Source organism: Emys orbicularis, chromosome 5, assembly GCF_028017835.1.
Source record: "Emys orbicularis isolate rEmyOrb1 chromosome 5, rEmyOrb1.hap1, whole genome shotgun sequence".
Lineage (NCBI taxonomy): Eukaryota > Metazoa > Chordata > Testudines > Emydidae > Emys > Emys orbicularis.
Window position 1 is genome coordinate 15,836,400 of NC_088687.1, and position 18,827 is coordinate 15,855,226.

The 18,827-nt window shown below is 45.2% G+C and overlaps 1 protein-coding gene across 1 annotated transcript in view; it reads left to right on the forward strand.

The window, feature by feature from the left end:
* Window positions 1-18,827, forward strand: part of FRAS1 (Fraser extracellular matrix complex subunit 1) — a 200,060-nt gene that overhangs the window by 141,956 nt on the left and 39,277 nt on the right. Inside the window, exons 40-50 of the mRNA XM_065405125.1 lie at window positions 82-345; window positions 2,487-2,675; window positions 4,355-4,474; window positions 5,208-5,387; window positions 8,093-8,217; window positions 8,777-8,917; window positions 10,012-10,239; window positions 12,198-12,311; window positions 13,936-14,086; window positions 17,459-17,618; window positions 18,606-18,768. Coding sequence (XP_065261197.1) covers window positions 82-345; window positions 2,487-2,675; window positions 4,355-4,474; window positions 5,208-5,387; window positions 8,093-8,217; window positions 8,777-8,917; window positions 10,012-10,239; window positions 12,198-12,311; window positions 13,936-14,086; window positions 17,459-17,618; window positions 18,606-18,768 — 1,835 coding nt within the window. The remainder of the gene's footprint in view (window positions 1-81; window positions 346-2,486; window positions 2,676-4,354; window positions 4,475-5,207; window positions 5,388-8,092; window positions 8,218-8,776; window positions 8,918-10,011; window positions 10,240-12,197; window positions 12,312-13,935; window positions 14,087-17,458; window positions 17,619-18,605; window positions 18,769-18,827) is intronic.

Genomic DNA, 18,827 nt, shown 5'->3' on the forward strand with positions numbered 1-18,827 from the left:
GATGTTGGCGTGTTACACTAACGCTGAGAATTAGAGAGACTCCCATGTGACTTTATGTTTAATGTGCCTATTCTTCCTCAGGTCACCTCCGCAGGAGACAATCTTACTCAGAGCCTCTGGAGAATGGGCGTGTTCTGTCTCAGGGCTCCTCTTTCACCTATCAGGATGTCCTGGACGAACGGATCGTTTACACGTGGGGCAGTTCCAGAACGCAGACAGATGAGTTCAGATTCTCTCTCACGGATGGGCTGTACACTGAAACGGGGAGAGTGGAGTTCTCTGTGGAGCTGCCAAAGAATGAACCGCCCAGATTAGCTGTGAACAGGGGCCTGCAGCTTTCAGCTGGTACGGTTTGAGTGGAGAGACTGACAAGCTTGATAGAAACGAATGGTCAAGATTTTCAAAGCCAGCCAAGGCGTTTAGACACACACCGCTCCTATTGATTGTAATCAGAAGTGTGCATGTTTAATTCCCCAAGCTGGCTTTGAACATCTCAACCAATGCTTCTGTCCCAGTAAGTCAAAAGGGTTTTAAAACCTATGGAATGGTGAAAGAAGAAGGGAAGAGAGGGGAGAAGGAAAGCTTAAAAATTGTTGTGCTTCAAGGAACAGCAACAGAAGTTTCTTGACATGTCAAAGGACTAATAAAAGTTAGAAATGGTGCAGGCAAGGGCGATCTGTCAGACCCCAAGGGGCAAGTTCCCTGCAGTTTGTGTTTTGTCTAGTCTAGCTTAAATGTCTTAAGTGTTTGGGCTTCTGCCATTCCCCCAGGACACTTCTACAGCCTGCCAGAGCTCTTCATTAGCAGTATTTTCCTGAATGTCAGGTTTAACCAACCTTTCTGAAAATGTCATTCATTTCTCCTAGTCATACTGTGCTGAACCTCCCCAAATAATTCCTCCCCCTCCTGGCAGCCCCCCTTGAAATATTTGTAGATGGCTATCATGTCCTTCCCCCTTCTGCCCCACACTTTGCCATTCCTTAGCCAACCTCTGTATAACTGGAGCTCATTCTCTTCTCATAGCACTCCTACGCTGGAGTAGTTCAGGTGGCATTGGTGGGGTTTACCTTGATCATCATGGGTGTGAGAGGAGAATCGGGCCTGTTAACGTAGTTCAATATTTTCCCCTCTGGCCCCTTAGTCAGTCTGTTGTTGTTCTCTGTACTGTCTCCAAACTTCCTGGTACTGAGTTGCCCAAAGTAGAACTCCAGCTGTCTCCACTCTGTTACATGGCGAAGACGGTGAAAGCTGCTCTAAAGCTATGAGACATTCTTCTAGTTTTCAGAATTACCCACTGCCTTGTCCCCAGATCCAGAATAATTCAGTGCAGCCTTTGAATATTCAGACGTACCGGGGTACACCAGAAATCAATAGCTTGTTGGGAGCTTGGATTAGCCAGTGGGCTTTGCAGGCTGTATTCAGGGATGGGAGGACTGGGAAAGGATTTGGTTCAGAATGAGGAGTGCTGTGGGTGCTTTGATGCCCCACATGGATAGGACATGAAGGTCCTTTGCTGTGATGCTTAGGAATGAAACTCCATGCTTCTAAGGCTTGGTCTACACTTACCCCCCCAATTCGAACTAAGGTACGCAACTTCAGCTACGTGAATAACGTAGCTGAAGTTCAAAGTACCTTAGTTCGAACTTACCTCGGTCCACACGCGGCAGGCAGGCTCCCCCGTCGACGCCGCGGTTACCCCGTCGACGCCGCGGTACTCCTCTCGTCTAGCTGGAGTACCGCAGTCGACGGCGATCACTTCCTGGTTCGACTTATCGCGTCCAGACAAGACGCGATAAGTCGAACCCAGAACTTCGATTCCCAGCCGCCGAACTAGCGGCTGGGTGTAGACATACCCTAAGATCTTAAGCAGTGGCAATTCAGAAGTGCTCTAACCCTCCAGCCCCCAGGTGATCCTCTTCCTTCGAGGCATGTCCCATCCCTCACCAGCTGATTATCTGAGCAACGCTTGTCTGAGCTCCTGTTTTCTGAAACAGGGTCAGGTCTCCTACTGAACTTTGGGACATGAGCATGTTTTGGATAATAGGGATAAGTAAGGGTAAGATTATTAAGGCTAAATTGTACTGGTATTTTTACAAGGTTGTTAAGGACACACACATTCGCAAACACTCTAGATCTGATGTCAGTCCCACAGGTTGGTGACGTGCCAAGCTTTGAGGAGCCTGAATTTCAAGTGTGGGCTCCTTAACAGGACTAACATTTGGGTACTCAAATCAGTATCTAATAAGAAAATGTTAAACTGAGCATCCAGATGCAGGATTTAGGCAACCCAGTAAGCTATCTTTTTGAAAATTGGGCCTACAGTGCTTTCTTTGGAGGGAAATAAATGGAGCTTTCTTGAAACAACAAAATCTCTACATATGTAACACGTTATTTATAAATAATGCAATCCAGTCTTTCAAAATGATTTGGCAAGCCATTTGGAAGGATTGAGTGGGGCTGTTTACGTATCTTCTGTTACTGTCTAGGCTCTGTAGCACGCATCACAGGTCAGCACTTAAAAGCTACAGCTATTGATTCGGATGACCTGAAGGTCAGATATGTCCTGAAGAAAGATCCCAGTACTGGACATCTGCAGATGACTAAAACTGATAACCTGGTCCAGATCTCTGTCAAGGGACCCATCAAAAGTTTCACCCAAGCTGATATAAATAAAGGTGAGCAAATTTCTTGACCCTTTCAGTTCCAGTAAATAAAACTAACTTTTGCCAGCTCTCTTACATCCCCCCACCCCCAAAAGGAATAGACCATACAACAAAAAGCCTCATTTTGCCTATATTAATGAGAGAGAGAGCACCAGTTATAATCTGCTTTAAATGAGAACTGTGAACTGAATCGTTCTCATCTAAAGTACACATACTCTCTTTTTTTGTTTTTGTTGGATTCTTGTAATTAAGGATCATGTCTTGTTACAGGATAATTAAGGATAGTGTCTCCATTGTCTGGGTTAATGTAAAAAGTCATAGAACAGTTCCTGAAAGCTTTTTTTTAAAATCAGCCTGCCACATTGAATGTGTGTTTGCGTGTAGGAGAGGGCATGCATGGGGTTTGAAAGAGTGGGCAGTGGGGGATAGTAGTGTGACTTTAAGAGGTGATGCTATTTGCAATCTGTTTTCACCTCCCAACAGAGGTGCAAATTAACTCGCTAAAGCAAACAAGGGCATAAATTAGACACACAGACAGTTGCCTGCCTCTTCCTCTTTATTTGTATTGTGGTAACATCTGGAGGGATGCCAATCAGGGCCCAGTTATGCTGCACACACAGAGACAAGAGTTCATAATTTAAATGTAAGATGAGAGACCGCAGATAGATACAACAGGTAGCGGGAGAACAGGGTAACAATGAGATTGTTACCAGTGTAATGAGCAAGAATTACATGGTATGTTGTTGTCCCAATAAATCCCAATGTAATGAGAAAAAGACATGGCATAAAACACAAATCTAAAATTATTATAAAATTATAGATATATATGGACACAGTCTATACGGTCAACTAGTCCAGTCGCTCCTGGATAGTGTGTCGCGACCCATGTGTTAGACACAAATTTTCAAAAGAGCCCATGTGACTTAGGAGCACCAGTGTCATTGACTCTTGATGGCAATTATGCTCCTAAATCACTTCAGCACTTTTGAAAATCCCACCCACCATCTGGTTCTAGTTGAGTTGTGAGCAGGTTGGGCATGTCTTCAAATGTTGTAATACCACCCCCCATTTCCTCCCGCGCAACATTAAGCTAAAGATATTTTAGCTAATCACTGATTCAAGCATTGAGTTGTATTTTTAAAATAGCCAAAATCTTTACAGTGAGGGATGATGATGTGGAGCTGGGAGAGGAGAGAAAGAAAAGTAGCAGAAGACAGATCTGTGAAGGGAAAATTGATTTTCAATAACCAAGTGTTTAAAAACTGTCTCTGAAAAGGAGAGAAAGAAGGAGAGGGGAAAATGACACACAAATCTGGAAACAGTAGCAACCACCCCCCATGTTCTGCCGGCTAGACAGATTCCAAAATAGGTCACAGCAGCCGATGTTGACTATAACAGGGTTTAAAAGAGAGCTAGATAAATTCATGGAGGTTAAGTCCATTAACGACTATTAGCCATGATGGGTACGGAATGGTGTCCCGAGCCTCTGTTTGTCAGAAGGTGAAGATGGATGGCAGGAGAGAGATCACTTGATCATTACCTGTTAGGTTCACTCCCTCTGGGGCACCTGGCATTGGCCACTGTTGGTAGACAGGATACTGGGCTGTATGGATCTTTAGTCTGACCCAGTATGGCTGTTCTTGTGATGTTGCAACTTATATTAAGCCACTTCTTTTCCCCTCTCTCTCCAGGACAAGTGGAATATAGTCATGAGAAGGGGGAGCCTGGAGGAAGTTTTTCTTTCACCTTCGATGTGATTGATGCAGAAGGCAACAAACTGGTCGACCAGTCATTCTATATTAGTGTCTTAGGTAAAAGATGCTACGTAAGCAATATTTTCTTAGCTATGAAAGATCATAGATTAATACGGTGAGATTCTCACCCCTGCTCCGGCTCATGTATGCCAGATAAGGCGAGTGGCAAAAGGAGCCCTAAAAGGCCTAGATCTGTCGGGAAGAATTTCTCTGGTGCAAGAACTGGGGAGGACAGCCACCAGCTGCTGGATTCTTAGAGGCACAGCACAGAAACTCCCCCACAGACCTTATAATCTCATCTGACTGACAGGCCATAAAATTCCACTCATCAATTGTTTCGTCAAGCCCATAATTTCTGGTTGTGCTAGAAGCATATCTTTTTGAAAGACATCCCATCATAATTTAAATAAATCTCTAAGCAAAAAAAAATCTTTGAATTAAAGATTTAAATGTTGATGATTTGGCTTTCGTTTATTGGCAACTCAAAACCCTTTGAAACTGGGGCATGGGAAGGAATCACTCATTAAAAGAACAGTTCATTATTCATGTTGGGGGCCTTCTCCAAAGCCCATTGGCTGGAGGGCGTTTTGAATCAGGCCTATTGTGATGTAACCGCCACTCACCTGCTCTGGTGACTTTTGAGTAAAGCATCATGTAAATCATGCCCAAAATAGTCAGGTAAAAATTATTTGTCTTTGAAATTTTTTGCTACATGGTGTATGTGTGTAAAGCCAAGGAAGGGAAGCTGATTGTATCATAATTCAAACCACTTTGCCCCTGCTGCTTTCAGAGGACAGACTCCCCCCCTCCATCATAGCTAACAAAGGGCTGGTCTTGGATGAAAATTCAGTGAAGAAGATCACAACGCTGCAGCTCTCCGCCACCGACCAGGACAGCGAGCCTGCAGCGCTCCTGTACCGAATCACCAAACAGCCACAGCTGGGTCACCTGGAACATGCTGCGTCACCAGGTTTGCAAAGCCCTCTCTTGCTCTGTCACGTGCTCCACAGAACACAGGTTTGCAGGGCTATAAAGTTTTTTAGAAGTTCATTTCTTGAAAAATGTCTGCCTGGAATTAGAGCCTCAATGAGCTCTCAAACAACCATTAACCCAGGGAGCTTAAAAACAAGGCCAGTGGAGACGAGGCATGGAACTCACAGAGAGGATTATTTATTCCACAGCTTGGGGAGTTTAGGATTTATGGTAACCTCACCTGCTGGGTTTTACTCAGCAATCCAGCTCCGATCTGTAGCTCATGCCACCGGCTTGTGTGAATCTCCCTTTCTTGTAATCCACTATTTCAGACAACCCTAGTTCACATAACTTGCAGCCCCTCTGTCACTAAACTGAAATTCATACCACGTATAATTTGGGGACTCATTTTCTTATGCTTAAGAACTGATTCCAGAACTTCTCAAAAAATCACAACCAGCATCCCTTGTAACTGGGCATGCCCAGCAGGCAAATGACTTTTACCTCAGTATCTTACCCTGTATGTGTTTTGGTACGAAAACTCCAACCCCTATCTCAGCAATGCTTAAGATGTGGCAATTTAATCACAAAGTTTGAAAGAAAGACATATCCAGATACCCAAGACACGATGTGCCATATACTAAGTCAGCAAAAGCTTGATGGAAGACTGCTTTGAGCACTGAAATTTGCTAACACACTTTTGCATGAATTACCCAATATTTAAGTACTGTCAAAACAAACCTTTTCTGGAGACCTACCAGTAGCTTTTTTGTCCCCTCTGTCAGACTTACAAAACAATTTGCTGCAAATTTAATCTTTAAATCTTACGGTTGCCTTCCAGGGCCAGTTATCCCAGGATATTATGTGTCCTCTAATCCTATCTAATGAATTACTCTAAACCTGTACCCTCAAACAATATGTTCCTTTGGCTTAGATTATGTTTATCTAGGATCCTTTTTTTTTTTAGTGTGACCTTTCATTAGATTAATGGACTGTAAATCTTTGCTGTGTTTTCAGAAAGCAGTCTGTGCCCTTACAGCTTTGTTTTAGAAAGAAATGAAAGTAGGAATAAGCAGTTAGTGTTCTTATTTCCTCCAAAGCTTCTGCCTAAAATGCAAACCAAACATTGAACATAATACTTTTGGAAGTTTGAAATAGCTGGATTAATCTTTTTCTCATTATTTTAAGTGTGCTGGTTCTGGTACCACGGCTCTTTCAGATCCTGGAAGGCATCAGAAGTAGATATGATGGAATACTCTGAAAGAGGTTGTTTTCATGGTGTAACTGACTCCAGCTCTAAGCAAAAAATATTGGAGCTCTCATAAGAGAGTCTGTTCTCACAAGCCTTCTAACCTAATGAGCGTCAAATAAGTTTTCGATAATCATCCTCTTTTTATGTTGCTTATCTAAACCAAACCTCTGAACATTTGAAGTTTGCCCACCGCTAATTGATAGCCATTTGTTATGAAACACAATTTTGTCCAGGTGTTTTCAGTCAAGGACAAAATTTTCACCATTGAAATCAGTGGGAGTCAGGCACCTGGATGTTTTTGAAAATCCCACTATAGGCATCTATCTGCATCAGTAGGCACCTAAATACCTTTAAATATCTAAGTGCCTAAGTCACTTTTGAAAATGGAACCCAGGGCTTTTGTTTGGTTCTGAAAAAATTTTATTAAGGCAAAGTTACAATAAAATGTTAATATACATCATGCATTACTTATTACTTTTTCAGGCTCAGGTTAATATTCAAAGAACCTGGCTAAAGATTCTGGCTTGCTGGCTGGAGAGTCCTCTTCTGGGTACACTACTAAGTGTGACCAAATTTCTCAATACCTATCCTCCTTTTGGCACTTCTCTTGTGTACGTACCTGGTGTGAAAGTTTTTCAATTACAAGGACAGTCCATATTTTACTATACCACAATTCTATAGGAAGAGAAGTCACATTTTCTCTAATAATGTGCAATACAATGTCTTGCTACTAACAAGAAAAATAAATTGATTTGTTGTTCTGTTTAAAATGTAGCTCCTTTCTGGAGCATTTAGTAAGCAGGTCAGGGGATCTCTAGGAAGCTGGTATTTTGTCGTAAGATGAATCTTTTTAATAATTTCCTCCCAAAATGGTATAATTCCTGGACACAAACACCACATGTGCAAGTCTGTTCCTCTTTTCCTGCAGCTCCTCCACTTTTGAAAAATTTATCCTGGATCTTTTCTTATGCCAAATAAAGCTGTGAGAACCTTTTGCCCACGTTCAACAAAACCTCTTTTGGGCATATTACTGTGTGTTGTCTGAGAGATAATGGAACTGTGGGATTTACTGTTCCTCATATACTGATTCCCCACAGATACTCTGCATGACCATGCCCAGTCAGTCTGCTGAGAATGTGACTCAACTTCATATAATCTCATCCTTTAGGATGAGAGAACGGTACAGATGGGATTTGTAGGAGCCTCACCACTGGCCTAACTCTGCTTCCATTGAAGTCAGCAGTAAAACTCACATTCGCTTCAGTGTGAGCAGAGTTAGGCCAACTGTGAGTGCTTGTGAAAGCCCCACCCTATGTTCCCTCCACTTGTGCGTTGGAGCTATGTATGGAGTTGTGACACATTTCTGTCCTTCCGAGAGGTTGTTCCAGGTTCCCTGCTCTTTTTACTTTTCATCATTTTTGGTGTACATTTTTCCTATCATTTTGGCCCAGGCACAAGGATTAACTCATTCAGCCAGGCAGACCTGGCCTCGCGCAGCATCCAGTACCTCCACACCAGTGAGGCAGAGAAGCATGCTGATGCGTTCACCTTCTCCGTCTCGGATGGAGTGAATGAGGTAGGTCTGAGCACGTGGTTCTCTGAGTTGATGCAGACGGTCGATTCTGGACTGATCGACGTGCTGGGAGTAAATTCCCTTGATGTCGTAGGGGAGACATAGTTACACCAAAAAAATTAAATGAAACAAGCTTTGCCTCCCGAGCTTATAATTTAGCATTGGCGTGTACTCCTGCTATTCGGAGGTCAGATGTGTCACCAAGGGAACACATTGAGTGTGTGAGGTGGAGGTAGGGTGACCAGACAGCAAGTGTGAAAAATCGGGACGGGGGTGGGGGGGTGCCTATGTAAGAAAAAGCTCCAAAAATCGGGACTGTCCCTATAAGATCGGGACATCTGGTCACCCCCCTAGGTGGAGGAGGGTAGTGGCAGAGGGGTAGCAGGGTGACACAGAGTTTGGGACGCCTGAAGAAAGCATCACAAACACTTTTATACACAATCTGCAGCATTACCTATGAGCTATCCCCATTGGCTCTTCATAACATCGTTGCTTCCATTCAGACATATCCCGAGTAGAACATATTCGTCAGAAAAGGTCTGTTTTTTTCTCTCTCTCCCAGGTCACTCAGACGTTTGACATCACCATAACCCCAGTGGATGACTCCTTGCCTGTGGTGCAGAGCCCTGGGATGCGGGTGCAGGAAGGGGTGAGAAAAACCATCACGGAGTTTGAGCTGAAAGCCACAGATGCCGACACGGAGGTAAGGCGCGCATCGCTTCCACATCCTCTCACCCCTGTGCTGTTGCGCAGCGGCGTTTGTACTCGGAGGGATTCAGACTAATGTCTTTCCTCCCAGCACATACTCTGTGTGACCACAGGGACTAGACCGCTTCAGACAAACAGCTGGGAGGAGGGTAGGTCTGAATAAAGGTCTGGGGTAGGTCTGAGGTAGGAATGACGTCTGAATAAAGCCAAGTCTTGGCTCGAGAAATGTCATACTTCATTTCTTGTGTCTCCCTTCTATGGGTAGCAAAGAAAACCCATCATTGGGCTAGGACCTAACATCCCCCTGCCCCATCTCCTCTATAAACCTTGCGGGCTCTATGACTTCTCAGCTCAGCTTAGCTTGGCACAGATGAAGGGGATAGACGCAAGTCACCTTTCTTCAGTCCCTTCTCCTGGGTCTCACTAGGAGCTAGGCAAGCCCAGGGCACAAGTTAAAGCAGCCCCAGGGCTGCTGTAACTGACATGGCCTAGACTTGTAATGCTGAAGCATTTCTATGAGGGGGGCGTAGAGCTGGCTCTGATGACTTCACTTAAAACAGAGAAGTCCCCAGCTGCCTCATCTGGGCACAATGGGAACTTATGCTGGGCCAAGCACCTGGCTTCTGAGTGTGTCATTCCTTAACCTGAGCCGTGGGACCATGTCCCGTGGGCATGGCAACAGTCTTTCACTGACAGAATAAGCAACTTGCACTTTTCTGCAAAAGGAATGAACGTGTTGGCATGCTACGACTGCATGAAGTATGGCCAGGGAGACAGCTATCAGACTAGGTGAACCTATGGTCCGATCTAGCCCGACTGACTCTCATGTGACCACTGTTGATGTCCTCATGGAGACAGTGACATTGGGAAAGGGTGGTTGGCACAGTAGTGCCAGCATGCGGAGCTGGCTCAGTGCCCAGCGGTGGTTCTTTACTTCTTTGAACTCTTGTACTTGGAAAGAAGACGGGTGAAAAGGTAAAACCCAGTCGTATCCTTCTCCAGCTTTGTTGACCCGAATAACCCACCACTCCCGCAAGGATATTTTACCAGCTTTGCCACCTTCCCCACCAACCCCTTTCCTCTGGACAGGCCGAATCGGTTACATTCACCATCGTGCAGCCTCCTCGACACGGTCTGATTGAACGCACCAACGATGGGCAGCACTATCGCCAGACGGCCACCTTCACGATGGACGACATCTACCAGAACCGGGTCTGCTACAGCCACGACGGCAGCAACTCCCTGAAGGATCGCTTCACCTTCACAGTGTCTGATGGGACCAATCCCTTTTTCATTGCCGAGGATGGAGGGAAGGAGGTAAGGGAGAATGGAGCGGGGAGAGAAAGAGATTTCCTAGAAGTGATGTAAACCTCCCTGAAAGTGTCCAGCGGCACTTGGCTGTTGCATTTGATACTTTTGGAGCCAGATCCTCAGCGAGTGTAAATTGGCAGAACTCCATGACGTTAATGGTTGTTTGATGGCTGGTGTTCCACCATGTCCTTGTGTGCTGGTGCAGTGCTTGGACCGTGTGTGTGTGTATTCTAGGTGTTGTGCACTTTATGATTTTTAAGCATATTTTGTGCGCGCGTGTGTGTATGCACGCGGACATACGCTGACATTATGCGGATTGTTGAGTTTGGTGGAGCGATGTGAATTTACAGTCACTGAGGATCTGACCCAAAATTTAAAAAAAGCACCAAAATCCATGGAGTTACATCGATTTGTGCTAGCTGAGGATCGACTATCCCGACGCAGTTCTAGAGCTCTTGCAGTATCGTGCGGAGTATTAGCCTTGTGCTTTGCCCAGCAGCACGTTTCAGTGTAATCTTAAATCATCTAGTCCAGGGGTGGCCAACCTGTGGCTCCGGAGCCACATGCAGTTCTTCAGAAGTTAATATGCGGCTCCTTGTACAGGCACCGACTCCGGGGCTGGAGCTACAGGTGCCAACTTTCCAATGAGCCGGGGGGTGCTCACTGCTCAACCCCCTGCTCTGCCACAGGCCCTGCCCCCACTCCACCCCTTCCTGCCCCCTCCCCTGAGCCTGCCATGCCCTCGCTCTTCTCCCCCTTCCCCCCCAGAGCCTCCTGCACACCACGAAACAGCTGATCAGGAGGTGCAGGGGGGAGGGGCTGATCAGCGGGGCTGCCAGTGGGTGGGAGGCACTGGGAGTGGGGGGGGGGCTGTGTCTTTTTAAAGAATGGAAACAAAACATCCCTGAACAGACAGCGCTGTGAAATCACAATGCAGCAAAATTTAGCTTTGCCACTGCGAGAGAAAGTCATTAAATCCCAGAGGCTGAAACCATGGAGTATTAATTTAATTAGCATCCTCTTTTGTTGGTTATTCTTTGCCCACTTCTTCTGCCTAGCAGATATTTGGGATAAAAAGACCCAAATTGTCCCTGAAGCCATAAGTCTCTGAAACATACGTTCCAAATGCATTTGCAATATAGATTTGTGAGCATTTCAGGAAACATTTCACAAGATTTTTTTTATTAATTGGTTTCAACATCTGTTGATAATCATCAAAATAAGGGTAACAGCAGGGCAAATTATTTATATTACAGTAATAGCGACCTCATTGTGCTAGGCAGTGCATAGTAAGAGACAGACCCTGCCCTGGAAGAATTTACAATCTAAATAGATCAGACAGAAGTAACATATTTAGTTGGGGATTGGTCCTGCTTTGAGCAGGGGGTTGGACTAGATGACCTCCTGAGGTCCCTTCTAACCCTGATATTCTATGAACAGACAGGAGCTCTTTGGGGTGAGATTTTCAGTAGCACTCAGCATGGGTGTACCTCTGTTTCACTTGAAAACAATGGGAGTTTTATCATTGACTTATAATATAATATATGGAGATATACCTATCTCATAGAACTGGAAGGGACCCTGAAAGGTCATTGAGTCCAGCCACCTGCCTTCACTAGCAGGATCAAGTACTGATTTTGCCCCAGATCCCTGAGTGTCCCCCTCAAGGATTGAACTCACAACCCTGGGTTTAGCAGGCCAATGCTCAAACCTCTGAGCCATCCCTCCCCCCCAGTGGGTGAACGAGTTAGGCCACAGCTGATTGTTTTGGAAATCCCCCCCAGCATCTGTGTTTGGTCTGATTCATCATGTAAGCTCTTCAGGGCACGGACCACGCCCCCTTCCGTGAAACATCTGGAACGTCCATAGTGATAGATCAATAAATGACACCTCCGGCGTTTCATGCTAAGCAATTATGTGTATGAGGCATAAATGGCCACCTCTGTGTCGGGACTCTTGCTTAGATGGTGACAGCGGCACCGCAGCGGTTCAAAGTGGACATTCTCCCGGTGGACGATGGGACTCCCAGAATTGTCACCAACTTGGGCCTGCAGTGGCTGGAGTACATGGATGGCAAGGTAACCGCTTGAGTTCAGCTTTGCTAAAACCAGCCTGATTATGTTCCCGAAAGAAGGGAAAGAGGGAGGGGAGCAACAGGCACAAGAAAATCCAGAATGTCTCATCACTTCTCTTTCAGTGATGGGAGTAACAAAAACCCGAGTACCCGTCTAGGGAAATGCGTAAGGATGACAGAGGGCAGGTTGGAATCAATGTACTCTGGTGGGAAGGGATGTGGTAAAGGTACCTCACAGAGATACTACCAGGGAGGGGCTAAACCCATCTCCTGAGAAGTCTCCCCAGACAGCCAGCACTCTGTAATGTGGAAGGATAGCTATACGGGTGTTCCCCACTGGAGTACGGACGAGCCTCATTGGCACCAGGAGGCTGATTATCTGCAGGCATGACATCAACAGAGCAAAATCGGATGGACTTAGTAGAAGTTCCAGGGAGATTCCTTTTACTCTCGGACTGCATGATGACTGAAGTAAACCTTTTTTGGGTGGTGTTGTGCCAGCAATGGCTGAAACTGTCTTCCCTGATGGGCCTCAAAAGGAATGATTCCAATATGTTTGTCAATGCAGAGATTTCTTCCCCCCATTAACTTTTGTTCGTTTTGCTGAATTCCAAATAGGATACAGGGACAGGCACACCTGACAGTACTTTGAGGAGTCAGTGTAAGTTGCAAAGAAATACTCCAAATTATTCACAGCAAAATAGGTTCACACGTTGTTAAGAGAAGGCTATTTCAACTCCAAGTGCCTGACTTATTAAAAAGCATTGTGCAGGCATCAAAGAGTTTTATTGTCACAATTTTCCACTCACGTTGTTTTCTCTTAAGAAAACATAGAAGAAGTAGAGCTGGACTGAGGCACACGCGTGACAGGGCAATGAAAGAGGGTTAGCACCTATTCACTAAAGCTGTGCAAAATGTTCTGAATAGAACCCAAAACTCCGGCCATTCTCAAAGCTTCAAGCATGCCTGAGCTGAGTTTCAACCAGCTGTGTTGAGAGGTTGTTTTCATGTAAAAACATGAGGTTTGTCATCGATTCAAGACAAGACCAGACCAGACCTGGCAATTTTGCACAAGTTTCCCTTTGTTCAAACCACAAACTCATATCAAAGCTAATCCTAATCTGAATCCTTTGCTTAAGGCACAAACAGGACTCCTCCGTCCCTGTCTATCCTGGGCTACTCCTTGCATGTCCTCTGTGTTGTTACGTTCCAGAGGTTTTCCCTTTCTAAGGGTATGTCTTCACTACCCGCCGGATCGGCGGGTAGCAATCGATCTCTTGGGGATCGATTTATCGCGTCTCGTCTAGACGCAATGAATCGATCCCCGAACGCGCTCCCCGTCGACTCCGGAACTCCACTAGGGTGAGAGGCGGAAGCGGAGTCGACGGGGGAGCCGCGGCCATCGATCCCGCGCTGTGAGGACGGGAGGTAAGTCGATCTAAGATACGTCGACTTCAGCTACGCTATTCTCGTAGCTGAAGTTGCGTATCTTAGATTGATCCCCCCCCTAGTGTAGACCAGCCCTAAGTAATGTTCAACAGATCAATTCTTTCAGTTGGCCGCCTAATCAGACCTGCTACGCAGCATCTCAGGAGTTGTGTAACCTCTTTGGTGTGGCTTTAATCCAGGCAACAAATCTGATCACCAAGAAGGAACTGTTGACTATGGACCCCGACACAGAGGACAAACAGCTGATCTATGAGATAACAACTGGACCCAGACATGGTCACGTGGAGAGCAAGCTGAAACCGGGGACAGCTGTGACTACATTTACACAAGGTAGGGTAGCAGGACTGCATTTTGTTGACCTCGTCTTCACTTCCTTCCATTCCTCTTCACTATGTCATGATAGCTCATGTATGAAAGAAACGCAGACAGATTGATTCTGATGTGTAACATCCCTGACTTCAATGGAGTTATTGATTTACACCAGTGCCAAGAGAGTAGAATAAGGAAGGTCCTTCTCTCCCAGGTCAGAAGGTTGGGAGGGGAATTTATTTAAAAAAAAAAAAAACTTTGATTTTTCTCTCAGTTAAAGAAATTAAACATTTCCCATGGAGATGATCCTGAATCCAGATCCCAATCATCTCAGCGTTCGGGGCTGTTTGGAGCTGACGGTTTGGTTAGGGCCAGCCATAGATTTTGCACCTGGATCTGAACATGACCAAAGTCTGGGTGTGTTTGAATGTCAGGATTTGGGTTGTGCTCACCCAGGCTTTCTCACATATTTGAAATAGTATTTTATCCATCTCGAAGTATTTTGTTTTATGGCTGGATTTCTAAAAAAAGATTTCCAAGTTTTTTCAGCACTGATGACGGAGGCTTGCTGTTTTAAAGAGCTGCACTGTGCAAATAATTTCCCCCAGCAGTTTTTTATAGTTTAAGAGAGAGAAAATGTTTGGGATGCAGTTTACGGTATTTGCTGAAGTGCTAAAAATGCCTTCTGGAGGTCTAGTTTCTGGTCTTTCTTGTTTTGACTTATGAAAAATGTTAGCCTGGCTGGATAATGTGCTCCTGACTCTTCTGATTACCTTCTGCAAGACAGTTCATAGACTCATTGACTTTAAGGTCAGAAGGGACCATTATGATCTTCTAGTCTGACCTCCTGCACAACGCAGGCCACAGAATCTCACCCTCCCACTCCTGTAACAAACCCCTGACCTATGTCTGAGCTATTGAAGTCCTCAGCTTGTGGTTTAAAGACTTCAAGGTGCAGAGAATCCTCCAGCAAGTGACCCGTGCCCCACGCTGCAGAGGAAGGTGAAAACCCCCCAGGGCCTCTGCCAATCTGCCCTGGAGGAAAATTCCTTCCCGACCCCAAATATGGCGATCAGCTAAACCCTGATCATGTGGGCAAGACTCACCAGCCAGACACCCAGGAAAGAATTCTCTGTAGTAACTCAGATCCCACCCCATCTAACATCCCATCACAGGCCATTGGGCATATTTATCGCTAATAGTCAAAGACACAACTAATTGTTATAATTGCTAATCAGGGCTTGATAGTGCTACTGGGTAAAATTTCTCATTTACAAAATGGGCTTAGGCACTTGGGAGCCTAAACCTCCTGGAAAATAAGATTTGAAAATGGGACGTAGGCTCCTAATTGACTTGGGTGCTTTTGAAAATTTTATTTTGTCTTTGTCTTATTTGGCTGGGGGGAAGCTAGCCTTTTCAGGGCTGTGGTGACTTGCAAGGTGGAAGCAAGGAAGTAATTTGAATCTCAAAGTGCCTTCTCTGGGTGCTCCCTTTGGAGACATAGCCTTACATGGCCCCTTAGACAGGATGAGCGTAAACCCTCCTGTGACATTACAACCCATATTCTTCATAGAAATATAGTTATGATATGAATATGGCATAACTAAGATATACTTTATGCAAGATGGCTCATGTAAGATACCATTGGAAAAGTTATGATTTACTGAATGCGATTATCCAATTTGTATGCATGTATCATTTCTGTATCTGAAGATAGGAATATTGACTATGTAACAATTACAACTGTGTGTATGTACTTGGGAAATGCCCACCAGACAGTAAGCAATCAGACCTAACGGGCCATTAGAAAAAGACAATGAGTCTTTGAAGATGTGGATCTCCTATTTGCCTGGCGTTCCTGTGGACATTGCAAATAAACTTGGTTTCATAATTGCTTTGACACTGCAAGGTCAGGTGGTAAGATCACCTGATACAAAATACCACCTTGGACACTGCTGGTACTTTTCCTCTGTAGGGGGATGGGGATCAAACAAAGGTTTCCCGCCGTAGGGTAAATCTTTTTTTAAGGCTGGGGAGGGGGTTGATCTGGACTCTCCTCCATTGCCTATCCAAGAACAAGGACGGCTGAAAGTACTTGAAGAGACAAAGGAACTAACCTAAGGGGAAAGGCAGGGGTGAGTCCAGATTGAGACAGAGGTCCAGTCTGTAAGAAGAAATAACTGGAACTCTAAGCTACAGAAATTCTGCAACTTGCCTAAAATAACATTTAGGGGGAGAAATTACAGTTTCTTTAAGATCTTAAGCTTAGTAGGCGTGTTTTTTGTTTTATTTGCTCAGTAATCTGCTTTGTTCTGCTTGCTATCCCTTACAATCACTTAAAATCTGCCTTTTATAGTTAATACGTTTGTTTTGTTTATTATTAAACCCAGTTTGTGCAATTTCTAACGGGGGGGGGGGTGGCAAGAATTTGTGCATATCTCTCTTCACATTGAGGGAGAGGGCGAATTTTTATGAGCTTGCGCTGTGCAGATCTTTCTATACAGCGTAAGACAATATACCTTTGGGTCTGCACTCCAAGGGAGGTGGACAGCTGAGTGCTGGGGCAAGTCTCTTAAGCTGAGTCTTCCCAGAGCTGATCTCAGTGTCTGTGTCTTTTTGCAGCTGGGCGTGGCCCTGCCTCTGTGTGTGCTAGAGGAGGCTTAAGAGCCTGGCTCAGCAAGGCAGGGTAAAGGGGGCCCAGGCTGGCGGAACAGGCAGGGTCAGTGGATCCCAGTACATCAGGTGGCACCTTAAAGGGGGGCAACCTGTCGCACCTCCATCTAGCCCTTCATGTTTCTATTACAGTAAAACACAGAGGTGCCAGTCAAGAGCAAGGCCCCATTTTTGCCAGGCGCTGGACAAACACAGTCAAGGTTTCTGTCTCTCTCTTCTCATCAGAACTCCCCAGCCAAGTCTGTCCCATCTTGCGTAAAGTAAATCCAGGCTAATGCAAAGGAAGAGACCCAATATTATTTTATGGGCAGAGGTCAAGGAGTCAATTTAATGTTATGGCAAAGCTCAGACGCTACTGCAGAGATACAGTGGCCTTAAAGGGACACACCAAAATACAGACCAGGGGATTTAATTAAATTCTTCTTAAGCAAATTTGTATTAAAATAGTCCCAGTCAAATTTAGATTAAAAAATCCTTTTTTTCTAAGTCATGGAAGAAAAGATTAGATCGGTTTTTGGAGAGAGATGCAGCATGATTTCTGATGGCTCTTGGACTGGAGAGAATGACAAATAACTGTTAAAGCCATTAGAGTTGCACCAGTGTCAAATTTGTGATCAGAATCAGGCCCATAGAGATGTATGCATACAGCTTGTACGTTGTTCAACTGTAAAACTGTCACTGAATGCCTGGATTGGCTCACTGAGAGTCTCTTCCCAACAGAGGATGTGAATCTGGGACTGATTCGGTACGTGTTGCTGGAAGAGAAGATTCAGGAAACCATGGATAGCTTTCAGTTTCTAGTGAAAGACAGCAAGCCCAACGTTGTCAGTGACAATGTCTTCCATATCCAGTGGTCTCTCATAAGCTTTAAATACACCAGGTAAGCTACCCTATGGGTTACAGCACTCATCTGACATACAGGGCCTTATTCAGAGGTGAGATGGGTGGGGTGGAAGTTAAGTTACACATCAATAAGTAGTTGGTGTAACTAAGAAGCTGAGGTGGCTACAAGGAGGTAGAAGATAGATTCTTAGACTCACTTCGGATTTTGGCCCTCGGTTTTCAGGGAGCAGTGCTGGGAAGTGGCCTGGACCTGGTATATGAGAATAATCCCATAGGGATAGATCATCATCATTTATTAGTATATCTCAGTAGCGCCCAACAGTCCCAATCATGTCCGAGGCCCCATTGTGCTACACATGAGTAAAGGTCAGTCCCAAATGATGATTCAGTCCTACAATGAAGCCATATTGAACCCAGTAGTTTCAGCTGAGAAATTACTATGAGTGTGTGTGGAGAGAGCATAATAATACCCAGCTCTTACACCGTGCTTTTCATCAGTAGATCTCATAATGCTTTACAAAGGAGGGCAGTGTCATTTGTCCCAGTTTACAGGTGGGGAAACCGAGGCACGGAGATGCAGTGACTTGCCCAAGGTAACCCACAGGCCAGTGGCAGAGCCAGGAAGAGATCTCCCAAGTCCCAGTCCAGTAGCCTAATCACTAGGACACACTGCCTATGCATGACAGTGTGGAGTATAGCGTTTATCTGCCTGAGTTTGGGATGGCTGCAGATCTGATGTGTTACCTTTGTGATGAGTGGGAGTAGCACCCACATATCTAAGATTAAAGTTTGCCTCCTTATGTTTGTCAGTCCCTTACTGTGTCTCCGGATCTCACCTCCTTGAAGGCATGAATTAGACTGGATTAGGGCTTGCTTAGTATCACTAAAAACATATAAGGCTCATGGTCTGTTCAATTCCGGTTCTTATACCACGCTCATCACCTTAGTACCTGAGCAGCTTCCAGTTGTGCATTAAGTGACGTGCCTAACGTATCTCCCATGTTTGCGTTGTGTACGTTCCCAGCTACAATGTCAGTGAGAAGGCTGGCTCTGTCAGCGTAACGGTGAAGAGGATCGGTAACCTCAATCAATATGCCATTGTCCTGTGCCGAACGGAGCAAGGAACTGCCACCTCCAGCGTCAGTTCAAAGCCAGGACAGCAGGACTACGTAGAGTATGCAGGCCAGGTGGGTTGAGAAATTCTATCTGGAAGGACTATATACCCCCAGAAATAGCCCTATGGAAA